Source organism: Myotis nattereri (assembly GCF_964212035.1).
Source record: "Myotis nattereri genome assembly, chromosome: 3".
Taxonomy (NCBI): domain Eukaryota; kingdom Metazoa; phylum Chordata; class Mammalia; order Chiroptera; family Vespertilionidae; genus Myotis; species Myotis nattereri.
In genome coordinates, this window is record NC_138077.1 from 196714387 (window position 1) to 196728214 (window position 13828).

The 13828-nt window shown below is 49.8% G+C and overlaps 1 protein-coding gene across 1 annotated transcript; it reads right to left on the bottom strand.

Moving 5' to 3' along the window:
- Positions 1–2516: 2516 nt before the first annotated feature.
- LOC308516840 (antizyme inhibitor 2-like) lies at positions 2517–13567 on the bottom strand (the record flags this gene model as incomplete). Its single annotated transcript, XM_081087967.1, has 10 exons — positions 2517–2842; positions 4687–4749; positions 5244–5461; positions 6340–6440; positions 8645–8792; positions 9358–9523; positions 11046–11180; positions 12001–12173; positions 12661–12834; positions 13385–13567. 9 exons carry the CDS (start codon positions 13565–13567, stop codon positions 4725–4727), a joined length of 1323 nt encoding a protein of 440 aa, XP_080944093.1. The 3' UTR covers positions 2517–2842; positions 4687–4724.
- Between the last annotated feature and the right edge of the window lie 261 nt (positions 13568–13828).

Here is a 13828-nt window from a genome sequence, read left to right on the forward strand (position 1 = left end):
CGTTGAAAAAAAATATAGAGGAAGACATAAACAGATGGAAGAACATACCGTGTTCATGGATTGGTAGAATCAACATCATTAAAATGTCCATACTACCCAAAGCAATCTATAAATTCAACGCACTTCCCATTAAAATACCAATGGCATACTTCAGAGATCTAGAACGAACTCTCCAAAAATTCATCTGGAATAAAAAAAGACCCCGAATAGCTGCAGCAATCCTGAAAAAGAACAAAGTAGGTGGGATCTCAATACCAGATATCAAGTTGTATTACAAAGCCACTGTTCTCAAAACTGCCTGGTACTGGCACAAGAATAGGCATATAGATCAGTGGAATAGAATAGAGAGCCCAGAAATCGGCCCGAGCCAATATGCTCAATTAATATTTGACAAAGGAGGCAAGAACATACAATGGAGCCAAGATAGTCTCTTCAATAAATGGTGTTGGGAAAATTGGACAGATATATGCAAGAAAATGAAACTAGACCACCAACTTACACCATACACAAAAATAAACTCAAAATGGATAAAGGACTTAAATGTACGACAGGAAACCATAAAAATTCTAGAAGAATCCAAAGGCAACAAAATCTCAGACATATGCTGAAGCAATTTCTTCACTGATACAGCTCCTAGGGCACTTGAAACTAAAGAGAAAATGAACAAATGGGACTCCATCAAAATAAAAAGCTTCTGCACAGCAAAAGAAACCATCAACAAAACAACGAGAAAACCCACTGTGTGGGAAAACATATTTGCCAATGTCATATCTGATAAGGGCCTAATCTCCAAAATTTACAGGGAACTCATACAACTTAACAAAAGGAAGATAAGCAATCCAATCAAAAAATGGGCAAAGGACCTAAATAGACACCTTTCATAAGAGGACATTCAGAAAGTCAAGAGACATATGAAAACATGCTCAAAGTCACTAATCATCCGAGAGATGCAAATCAAAACAACAATGAGGTACCATCTCACACCTGTCAGAATGGCTATCATCAACAAATCAACAAACGACAAGTGCTGGAGAGGATGTGGAGAAAAAGGAACACTTGTGCACTGCTGGTGGGAATGCAGACTGGTGCAGCCACTATGGAAGACAGTATGGAGTTTCCTCAAAAAACTGAAAATGGAACTTCCATTTGACCCTGTGATCCCACTTCTAGGAATATATCCCAAGAAACCAGAAACACCAATCAGAAAGGATATATGCACCCCTATGTTCATAGCAGCACAATTCACCATAGCTAAGATCTGGAAACAGCCTAAGTGCTCATCAGTAGATGAATGGATTAGAAAACTGTGGTACATCTACACGATGGAATACTATGCTTCTCTAAAAAGGAAGGAACTCTTACCATTTGCAACGTCATGGATGGAACTGGAGAGCATTATGCTAAGTGAAATAAGCCAGTCAATGAAGGAAACATACCACATGATCTCACTCATTCATGGATAATAGAGACCATTATAAACTTTTGAACAATAATAGATACAGAGGCAGAGCTGCCTCAGACAGATTGTCAAACTGCAGTGGAAAGGCTGGGGAGGGTTGGGGGGCAGGAGGTAGGGGGGTAAGAGATCAACTAAAGAACTTGTATGCATGCATATAAGCATAACCAGTGGACATAAGACATTGGGGGATAGGGGAGGCTAGGGGACTGTCTAGGGCGGGGGGATAAAATGGACACATATGTAATACCCTTTGTAATACTTTAAGCAATAAATTAAAAAAAATGCATAACAACATCTCAAGTTTAACAGTAGTTCCTATGGGCATATCAGTAAACAAACTTGCAAGCACTCGGTTTCACTCTGTAGAGGGGGAGGAGTATATGTCATCAGACATGGTTATCAGGTCAAGTCACTCTAAGTCAGCAGTCTAAGTTCAAATCCTTATCAATGGAATACACACGCTTGAGGGCAGTGGGGAATGTGTCCTTAATATCACACTTTAAGTTTCAGGACAGTTAATTCAAACCTTTTAACACATTTTTAACATTTTTTGGCATTTTTAAAAATTTCTATATTTTACTAGCACAAAGCACCATTCTCTATCCTTCCATATCCCTTTGCCCTGGTTTAATTTTTCTTTACAATACTTGTTCTTCCACTTTATTTTATCATTTATATGTTTGCTCCTGCTCTGATTTTTCCAATAGAAGAAAATGGAAGGTAAGCTCCATAAGGATAGGTTCTGCACATCTTATTCATCATGTGTAACCTTGCCTAGAATAAGACCATCACAGACTAGGCCCTCACATTTTATTTTATGGATGGATGCACAGGTAGATGAATGGATGAATGGATCAATTGATGGTCAGTGAATGGATGGATGGATGGATGGATGGATGGATGGATGGATGATGGTTCAATGGATGAAAGGATGGAAAGACTGATGAATGATAAATAGACGGATAAATGGATTCATGAATGAATGGGGAGATGAGTTGACATCCAAAATGCCACAGGGCAACACCTATAGACCAAAGCACAAAACACTCTAGCAATTCTTGCACATGAATGTAACTTTATTTTTACCTAAAGCCCACTCATATTTGCTCTTCCAGACACCTCTGAGGGGGTAAGTGTGGTTGTTTCTAGCCCAAATTTCAGGATCTGGGAGTAGAGGAATGAGTAACACAGGACCTGAAGGCTGCCTGAGCCCTCTAGCGTCCTTAGGAGGCATCTGCAGCCCATCCTTTCTCCTCAGATGTCTGGGGCTGAGATGTCTTTGGCACAGGAGGCTGGACAATACCCCTGGTCTTAGCTGAGTGTGGAGGCAGCAGTGAGATGGTGGGGCTGACTCTGGTGGATGACAAGGACCATTTGCAGGAGCTGAGGATCAGAGAAGTCACATCAGGTGAGGCTTAAAAAGGACACAGGACCCAGGAGGTGAGTGGCTTTGGCCTCTGGGACCCGCTGCCCCTACCTCCGCCAATGTCCTTGCCTGTAGGACACGTTTTCTTCTCTCAGCTCAGAACTTTCCCAAATATTGTTTCTAAACCTGGGAGACACACGGTAGTACCTGTCTTATTTGGGAGTTGGCTATTCCCATTCGTTGTCTGCCACCTTTCAAACTGGGGGGTTCTTAAGGCCAAAGCCAGGCCAGTCACCCACATGCCTGGCCCAATACCTGTATGGCCAGATGCAATATGCCCCCTGAGGATGCCCAGACCAAGGGGGCAGGGAGTGGTCTCTATGTAGGAAAGGTCCAGGATCAAGGCCAACCTGAGGCAGGGTTCTGGACATGAACTGACCTGAATGAGGATTTGCGTTATCTGACTTAATCCCCTCAACAGCCATGCCAGGAGGGTACTAACAAATATCATTCTCATGCCATTGATGGAGAAACTGAGGCTCTGACCACAATGCCAGTTTGTGGTGGAGCCTGGATTTGCTACAGTTCTGACTCCAGACCAGGTGTTCTTGGCACTAGAATGGGTGCCTATAGTTCACGTTAATATTTCTGGAATAACACAGGGGTCACTAACTGGATAAAAGGAGGGATGAACTCTGGCCAGTGTGGCTCAGTTGGTTGGGCATTTTCCTGAGCACCCAAAGGTTGCTGGTTCCATTCCTGGTCAGGGCACATGCGTGGGTTATGGACTGACTTGATCCCCAGTAAGGGCATGCAGAAGATAGCCAATGGGTGTTCCCCTCTCACATCAATGTTTGTCTCTCTCCCTTTCCCTTCCTCTCTCTCTCAAAATCAATTTTTAAGATACATATTATTTTAAATAAAAAGAGGAATGAAAGAATCTCAAGGTCCTGGCCAAGGCAGGTTGCTACACACTCTAGGCTATGGCCTTTAGGGAGCACGTGTTGTAATAATGCCGGAAGCCGGTCCATCCTTGCTGCTTGACATAGTCGCTCCAAGGAAGAAACATCTGCACAGCATATGTTTCAAGGGACCTGGTGTATATGGCATACTCTTCTTAATATGTTTGCTGCCCTATTTAGCCCTATGTGTTTTAACCAAGGTCACCTCTCAGAGAAAAGTTGTTTGCCCAGGTGGGGATTTTTCCCTGGAGTTAGGGATTAAAAGAACTAAGGAAGAGAATAAATCAGTAAAACCCCTTAACTAAGTGCCAGGCGAGTAGTTGATCACTTTTAACTATGAACAATCACATAAAGAGTAGTTTAAGCTACATACTCTTTACTTAGGATAATCTCCTTCAGTTACTTCCTTGTATCTTAACAGAACAATAGAGTAGTGACCTGGAATGGAGATAACAAACGCCCTAACCTTTGGAATAGAATGGATAGGATTAATATCAACTGGTATAAATACAGATGTAACAGGAGAATAGAGACAGAACCTGGCTACAGAACCTGGCTGGAGAAACTGACTAGAGAACCTGGCGAGGCTGCTGATCAACTGAACCCTGTCTCTGTGTTATTTCTTCTTCGACGACTCCATCCACACCTTTGGAAACCCCTGGGCCTGCTGGGGTTGGACCCGAACAGAATAACACCAGTTTCTCAAGCCTACCCCACTCCAGGGCTCAGGGGGTAAGAATCCTAAGTGTGGAGTCATCTGCCCAGAAGGGCTCACCTCTGTTTCAGGCCAACATTGGGGAAAATTGCCTCATCATTTCTGAAGCAACCAAACCTCTGCTTCCCACATGTCTCTTCCCACCCCACCCCCACTTCCGCCCAAGCTTTCCCAGGTGGCGCACCAAGTGTCTGGAACCCCTCCATTCTGCCATGTCCCAGCTTAAGGCGCAGTCTCCAGCAGGCTCCTGTGGAAAGGTTGTACCAGTAAAGGGGTGTTCTAGAAGCCCCATCACCATGGGGAGTGAACCCTAGATTGGGCTAACAGGAGACCCTTGGGCAGAGCCTTGGGGGAGCCTGAGGCTGGTAGGGAAGGGACTTCGAATGAGGAAAGCCGGGAACACCCACAAATGGTCAGAGCAGAGTGGGGCCTTGGCCAAGAATTAAGGGTTACGGGGGCTTTTAGGATGTCAGCTTGTGGACACAGAGGGGTCTAAACATCAGAGCTGTCACAGCTGCCCAGGTGGGCTGCCTTGGACTTATATGGGTAATGGGTGTAACAAGCAACCCCACAGGCAATGTATGTCAGTTGGATGTTTTCTGGGGCCAGTGTGTGTGTGTGTGTCTGCGGGAGGGGGGGGGGGCGGGGGGGGGTGTCATTATATTTCCTGGACCTGGGAACCCAGAGCTTAGCCTTCAGCTCCCTGGGCCAAGTTCAGGTCCTTTAGCTCTCCTCAGATACCTGAGCTCAGGTCCCATCATGTAGCAGATGGACGCAGGCGGGAAGCCATTGAAGGTGGAGCTCATGACTGAACTGTAGGCGCCCATGGAGGGGAAGATGAACCAGTCACCCACGTCCAGCTCAGGCAGCTGCACCTCCTCATTGTAGAACGTGTCAAAGGCATCGCACGTGGGGCCATAAAGGATGCAGGGGAAGAGGGGCGGCTTTGAGCAGAACTCCTGCAGGGACACAGGGTGGGGAATCAGAGAAGGAAGAGCTCCTCCCCCAACCCACCCTCCCAGCCCATGCCCTCGGCCAGCAGAGCACCCCCAGGCACCAGCAAGTACACTGGCAGTCACTCACACCAGCCAGTCCCTATGTGCCAGGCACTGCTCTTGACTCGGCCCACATGGACCTTATATTTGCTCAAGTGACACATCCTAGCCCTGCTAATTCTCAAGGCCACACACATGGGGCCTCCGTTCCCGTCTATAAAAGCAAAAGATTTCAGTCAATAATCACTCAAAATAGTGGGTGAAACTCAGCTGCTATTGGAGTCACATTGGAGGAGGTTTAACAAAGGATTGATGCCACGTCCCAACCCAGGAGAGGCCTGATTCCCATCGCCTAGGCCTTCGCCTCGGCATCAGGGTCCTTGGAAGCTTCCCAGATGAGTCTACTGGGAAGCAAGTTGGAGAACCTCCATTTCCTAGGACTCCTGCATCTCCAGCATTCAAGGGTTCTGGGCACACACACACACACACACACACACACACACAGTGCATACCGAGAGATCACATGGAAACCCAGAGGCAAACAGATGTGCACACACACCCATACGGACCATATACCCATCTACCCACCTGCCTGCATGGGTGTCAGTCATCATGCTCACACACAAAATGCACACACACAGAAGTGCGCATGCAAATACAAACAGGCTTGCCTGTGCACATCCTTGTACACGCACGGGGTATAACAATCTACAAAGCCATGTGTAAGCTATGACCCTGCTCCCTTGCACCTCGCAGAGGGATCGCTGCCTCACAGGGAAAGGGGCTGAACTCACTGCTATCAGGGTCAGGGAGGTGCCAGAGCCACACAAGGGTCCCCTTACCTTCACCACAATTGGCATCCTGGGGACATGATCCCTGCGGAAGTCGCGAAAGCTGCCATAGTGGCCCTCATTGAGATAGTACAACAGTTTCCGGTGGCCTCCTGGGAGAGGGGAGAGGACAGGACTCTGCTCAGCCAGGTCTCACCACTGATGGTCAACAGTGAGTCCCGCACCCTTAGGACCAGCCCAGGCCCTCTGCCCAGCACTGGATAACCCTTGTGTCCTGCTTCAGGAGCCTCACCGGATGCCCTACCAGATTCGGGCCTGTTCTCTGGGCTCCCAAGGCTCCTCTGCCCCATCTGCACCTCATCAGAGTGCTGTGGCTGCTACTGCCACTAACAATGATTGTACAGGTAACCCGGGCATTGTTCCAACCTGTGTGCACATATTAAATCATTTCATCCTCCTAACAACACTCTGAGTGGGAACAATGAACACTACTCTACACTTGAGGAAACTGAGTCTTGCCAGAAGTTACACAGGAGAATGGGGCGGGGCTGGGATTAGTGCCCCTGTCAGTGCCCGGCTCTCACAGTCAGAGAGCAACGTAATTGTCATCTCCTTCCTTCTAAATACTCTGCCTGTGTTGATGCCTCACTGAGCACGTGGCGGCTTCTCCCCAGCTCCATCACACTCCGATGTACATTGAGCTGATGCTCACCTACAGCCCCAGACCCTAGGACATGAGCTACTACCAACCATTTTCTGAACAACCACTCCTAGTCCAATCTTCGACATTCATTTCCTTAATCTTTCCAACTGGTTTCTGTGGGCACTGGGGCCATTCCATACCCTTTGAGCATTTAGATGTCCAGATCGTTCTGATAATTGGTTTTCTCTCCCTGGGTCCCCTCACCACCACCACCACTATCTTTTCCTGGTGTGAGTCACTCCTGTCCCCGCTCTCTCTCAGCTACCTGCACTGATCCTGCCTCCTGTGCCCACAGCCCCACTTGTCCCTAAGCCAGTTGGTCATGGGTTAGTCATGGCAGCCGTGAGGCTGGGCCCTCCGCTCGGCTGGCATGTCTGCAAACACAAGGGCACCAGCCTCTCGGTCAGACAGACCTGGTGCCGCTGTGCACGAGCTCGCTGTGCAGCCTTGGACAGTCACGTCCTCTCTCTGAGCCTCCAGATCTCTGCCTGCAAAATGGGAATGGCCCCAAACTGCCTCACAGGAGGGCTGAGCAGAAATGAGGTAAAACATTAATTGCTCACATGATAGCCCCTTAAATCACTGGCAGCTCATGCTTTTGTGAAAACAAAAATGGTAAGCCATAATATGCATAACTCAGGCTTTTCTTAAATGATGGCTGAAATCATATGCCCCAATTCAGAACATTCTTTAATGAGACGCTTTGTGAGGAAATGATATTAGTGGATCCCTGTGCCTTTAGGGTTACAAAGGTGTGTGTAGGGCATTTGTCCAAAGGATAAGGAAATAGATTAAAATGACTTAGATTCTGGCTGGCGTAGCTCAGTGGTTTAGCGTGAACCTATGACCCAGAGGTCATGGTTCAATTCCTGGTCAGGGCACCCTGCCTGAGTTGCAAACTCGATCCCCGGTTTGAGAAGTTCAGAAGTCAGCCATTCAGGGATTCTCCCTGATCAGTGATGTTTCTGGCTTTCTCTCTCCCTTTCCCTTCCTCTCTGAAATCCATAAAAATATAATTTAAAAATAAAATAAAAATTATTTAGAAATACTTGTATGATGGTCATAACATTTCAAAGTAAAGGGCACTAACCCAGAGGGTGAGTCTATTCTAGCTCCACATGCACTTCAGTTTCCACTTAGCTCCCTTTGTGAGGACAGCAACCCCACCCAACCCCTTCCCCCAAATAACAAACAATTAAAACCTCTCCTGAGATGGCTGACCTCAATATCATTTACTGTTACCCTACAAATGTCACCCTTAACCTCCAGGCCATGGTACCGACAATATTTCCTTCATATGTTTGTTGTAGAAATACTATTTACTCACTAAACTTAGGTTCTAAAACTCCGCGCCTGTTAGAAAATGCTTGCTTGGAAACAGTAAGGTGCATACCAGCAGGGGAGGCTGTGGCCCATGAGCTGTGCCCTCAGACTTCCCCTCCAGACACAGGAAGAATAGACCCTCAATGCCTCCCTCCAGGCTCTCTGAGAACAACACAGTAATGTTACTAACAGGCTCTATCCTGTAGCTAAATGAAAGCATGTTACCCCGAATGAGGAAGCCAGGGTGGAACTCAAACCCTCTTCCCCTCCTGCCCCCAAGGCCTGGGGACCCCAGACAGAGCGCTCCCTGCCCAGTCCGGGCCCACCCACCTGGCTGCAGCACAGCCTTCTTGGCGATGATGTTGACAGCGGCCACGCAGACAGGTGCCGCATAGAAGCGGCCTGGCTCCGCAATGACTTCAATGCCGGTCCCCTCGGGGAAGTCCTGGGCCAGGGCAGCATTGATCACTCTCGCCATCTGTGGGGACAGACCCGAGCCCTATGAGGCCAGTCCCTGTGCGGGTTCTTTCCCTGCATCTTCTCTCTTCATTCCCCTGACAGCTCTGTGGGAAGGTGTCAGCATCCCCTTGTGCAGGGGAGGAGACAGGTCAAGACTGTGGCCCAGAGGGGAGAAGTGCCCCAGGGCCCAAGCCTAGTGACCAGGCTGTAGCACCATGAGATCTGACTTGGAAACATTGAAATCAATACAGGATCAGCAAAGAAAAATGTCCCCTGGGTGTGGGGGATACAGTAAGGAAACCTCTATCTGACTGTAGCCTTACCAGGGGTAGTAACCAACATGCCTATAGAAGGTACAGAACCACATGTTCCCGCGAAAACACACACACACACACACACACACACACACACACGTATATGCGCACATGCCATGCATGTAGAGTCAGAGACCTCTCAGCCAACACAAAGCCCAGCTACATGCAAGCACAGGACTGAGTTTAAAGAGCTCCCTGTACACAAACTCACACTCTGTTTAATAAACCCAGGCTGCGGCCCCCAGATGCCCTCTCCTCCTCCCCTCTTACCTCCTCAAACTCCGGGTCAGAGCCCTCCACTCCGGGGAAGCCCCCTCCAATGTCCAAGAGGCTCATGTCATGCCCGACCCCACGGCCCATCTCGAACACCCGCCGGCAGTCGGCGATGGCCTGTACGAAGCTGTGGGGATTCTGGCAGGCTGAGCCCACGTGGAAGCTGAGCACAGGTGCAGTGACAGGTGCAGAAACACACGAGGAAACGCAAGGGTCAGCAGGAGGAGATACACATTCGGAAACAGCCACACAGGCACAATGTGAACCAGTACGGTCACACACATAGGGACAGGCATGACTACATGGAGCTTGTGGGCACCCACAGGAACCACATCCTTGGCTGTGCACATGGGGACCCCAGAGACACACAACACATGACAGACTGTGAGTTGGGCTCTCGTGGTTGTGTGGTAGTCACCTCTCTTAGCTACCCCTCCCCAAGCCTCGCAGCAGGGGTTCCTCTACTTTTCCTCCTTGGAGTGCATGTGATCTGAACCCCAAATCTCAAACAATCCACCAGGGGGCACAGAGGACTCAATCAGGCGCAGATGGGGTGAGGTGAGGGAGGACGCTCCTCAGGTGCAACATTCAAGGGGAAACCAAAGCACTGAGCAGTCAACATGAGTAACCTTCATGCACTATCTTATATAATAGAGACGTAATATGAAAATAGACCATCACGCCCTCGCACAAGATAGCCGCCCCCATGTGGTCACAAGATGGCCACCCCGATGTGGTCACAAGATGGCCACCACAAGAGGCCGGCAGGGGAGGGCAGTTGTGGGTGATCAGGCTGGCAGGGGCGCGCAGTTGGGGGAGACCAGGCCAGCATGTGAGGGCAGTTGGGGGCAACCAGGCCGGCAGGGAAGGGCAATTGGGAGCAACCAGACTCACGGGGGAGGGCAGTTGGGGGCGATTGGGCCAGCAGGGGAGCAGTTAGGCATCGATCAGGCTGGCAGGAGAGTGGTTAGGGAGTGATCAGCCAGGCAGGCTGGCGAGCAGTTGGGATCCAGAAGTTACAGATTGTGAGAGGGATGTCTGACTGCCAGTTTAGGCCCGATCCCACAGGCAGTCAGACATCCCCCGAGGGGTCCCAGATTGGAGAGGGTGCAGGTTGTGCTGAGGGACACACCCGCTAGTGCACAAATTTTGTGCACCGGGACTCTCATCTATATATATTAGAGAGAGAGCAAGAGCGAGTGAGAGAGAGAGAGAGAGACCTCAATTGGTTGCCTCCTATACATACCCCATCAAGAGATCAAACCTGCTGATGCAAAAATATTTATGATGAATAAAATACAAAAACTTTAAAGACAACATTAGTTAACAGTAATTGGATCCCTAGGAAAAAGAAATATCAGCAATGCAAATCCTGTCTCAATTTAAAATTTCATATTCTCTCATCATGGGATTTTTCTGTGTTAATTTTTTAAATACTGTATTAAACATTATTTATCTCGAGTACAAAGTTTTCGGCATCTCGTTAAATTTTACACCCAAGGCGAGTGCCTAGCCTGTCCCACCCTCCCAGCAGCTGACACCCACCTCCTCTTCTGAAGACCACAGGGAGCCACCGGAGGCCCAGAGGGGTCACACTGACCCCAGGGCACCAGGGAGTCAGAGGTTGAGGACAGGCGTGGGGACCAGGAGCCCTGCCTCACAAGACAGAAAGTCCGTGCTCTTACCTGGCTCCCACCACAGCCAGGCCTAGGTCTCGGGCGGACTTGAGCAAGTGTCCACACAGCTCCAGGCTGGCCCCAAACTTGGCGCTCATACGGATGAGGCTCTGGCTATCCTCAGTCCACAGTCGGAGGACCAGCCTGGGAATGGGTGTGAAGTGACAGGCGTTCTTAGACACATGAACCTCAGGCCTGAATGCTTTTCTGCCCCCACCCAAACTCCCTCCAGCCTCCCTCCACCCTGCCTCGGTTTTCTGGACTGTCCAGCCATGGAGATCCAAGGAGGGAACACACTACTTTTTAAATTTTTTAAAATATATTTGTATTGATTTCAGAGAGGAGGGGAGAGGGGGAGAGAGATAGAAACATCAATGACGAGAAAGAAACACTGATCGGCTGCCCCCTTACGACCCTTAATGGAGATCAAGCCTGCAACCGGCACATGTGGCATTGACATGAATCTAACCCAGGACACTTCAGTGCACAGACCCCACACTCTATCCACTGAGGCAAACCAGTTAGGGCTACACTACTTCTTACAGACTTCAGCCCAGGCAGGAAACAGCAGGGAAAAGATAAAATTATAAACATCCCTTCAGCAGACCTCCTGTCACAGGATCAGAGACGTTAAGTAACTTTCCCAAGAACACACAGATGCGACAAGTAAGTCAGAAATGTGACCCCTGGTCTTCCTGAATCCTATGTGAGTGCTTTTCCCACGAGGTTGCTGACTCCAGACCCCTAATGCCAGGCTCTGCCAGCGCCTCTGCAGACACAGGAAATCTTTGACATGAGTGGGCACCAAGGAGGGCACTGGGACACCTGGCACTAATTCTTGCTCTTTGCTGGTTGGGCATCCCCTAGTCACCATGGAACAGCCTTCATCTCCTTGCTGAGGCACAAGTCAGTTTGCCAGAACTTCCTCCCTGGCCCCACCTGCCTGCAGCCCTGCTGGTCTCACCTGGCCCCTGGGTGGTGCTGGGCCACCTTGGTCAGCTCCTCCTCACTGTCGAAGGTCAGGAGCTGCACCCCATGGCGGGCAGCATACTGCAGGTAGGAGACCGGCTTGCAGGGGTGGGCATAGATGATGCGTGAGGGGGCCACGCCCAGGCCCAGCACCTGCTCCAGCTCCACCTGCCATGGGCAAAGCCAGAGTAAGGGGCTGCCTCCCTGCTGCCCTGCTTTTTGGACACAGGAACCACGGGCATGAGCGTCTGTACCCAACTGAGACCCTACTGTGCATCTGGGAAAGCACTGGGCAAATATTGTGCTATTTAAGCTTCTAGACTGCTCTGAGGAACATATAGTTGAACCCATTTTAAAGACCAACAAACTGAGGCTCCAGTGAAATGGCTGGGCTAGGACAGAACAGGGTCTGTGGATTAAAGCGCATGTTCCCTCCACTCCTCAGCTCAGGCTGACTGCCCTCGTCACCTAGACCAGTGGAGGGTGCACCACTCCCAGTTCATTCATTTATTCTTTCACAAACAACTGGGCACCACACACATCAGCCACTGTTCATGGGCTGCTGTCCCCACTTTGAGACACCTCGAAACTGGCCTTTTCCCTCCAGGAACCGTCAGGCCTATGAATGAAGAAACTGGCTGTGGCCCAAGCTCACCTGGCTGGCACAGTCAAAGCCGGTGCCCAGGGCGGCCAGGACACGCAGCACCAAGGGGCTGCTATTACACTTCACCGCATAGAAGGGCGAGACCCTTGGCAGGGCCTGGCAGAAGGCCTGGTGGCGGCTGGCCAACACTCCCAGGTCGGCTACCGTGAAGGGGTCTCGGTGGTCCTGCCAAGGCAGAGAGAGAGGCAAGAAAGGCTGGGCATTGTGTCATTTCAGAGAATCCTCACAGGGTCTCCATGCGGCAAGTACTACTGTTATTCCAGTTAGGAAAGAGGAAACTGTGGCTCTAAAATCTCTTTTTATTTTTTTCCTTTTTCGTGAATACATTGGGGTGACACTGGTTAAAAAATTATGCAGGTGTCAGGTGCACTACAATATGAATCTTTTTCTCAAGGTCAATAGCAACTATATGCCAATGGTAGGATTTGATCCTTGGTCTTCTAACTTTTACAACAGGAAGACAAGAGGGCAGCAAGCTTTATAGACCAAATGGGTGCCAGGACTCTCCAACCCTCAACTGGATCGCTTGGCACAGGGTGAAATCCCAGGAGCTGGTGGGGGACTAGAAGGGGACAGGAGAACTACCCCATGCCACCAGGGAACACAGCTATTCAGTAAGACCTAGTAAACTGACTAATAAAACACAAAGTCATATTTTGTCCCCACCTAAGTAGGGACTGAGACCCACACTCTGCCCTCCCTCCTCTCCCCTCACCGAATCAGAGAGCTCCCGGATCTTCCTCAAGACCACCTCCATGGCAGATTCCTCAGGCCCCAGGGGGACGATATCCTTCATCGAGGAGCTTCCAGGGTGCCCTTCGTTCTCCTTCGAGTCCATGAGGGTGGTGCTCACCCCTGACTGTCCATCAGAGCGCTCTGCCAGGGACACTCCCAGCATCCTGGAAAGGCCTTGCTCTGAGGACACTCCTCCCTCCTCCTCCCAGCGGCCTGCTGGCCAGTGGAGCCAGAGTTCCTAGGCCAGTAAGTCCTCGGCCCTCCCATGCAGCCACGTAGAGATCCATGGAGCCCTCGTGAACTTTCTCATCTGTAGGATGGACCACTGGCCAGGCCCAGCCTGCTTCAGGGACCTAGTATGAGACCAAACAAAATGCACAAAATTGCCAGGCCGGTGTTGCTCAGTGGTTGAGTGTTGACCCCT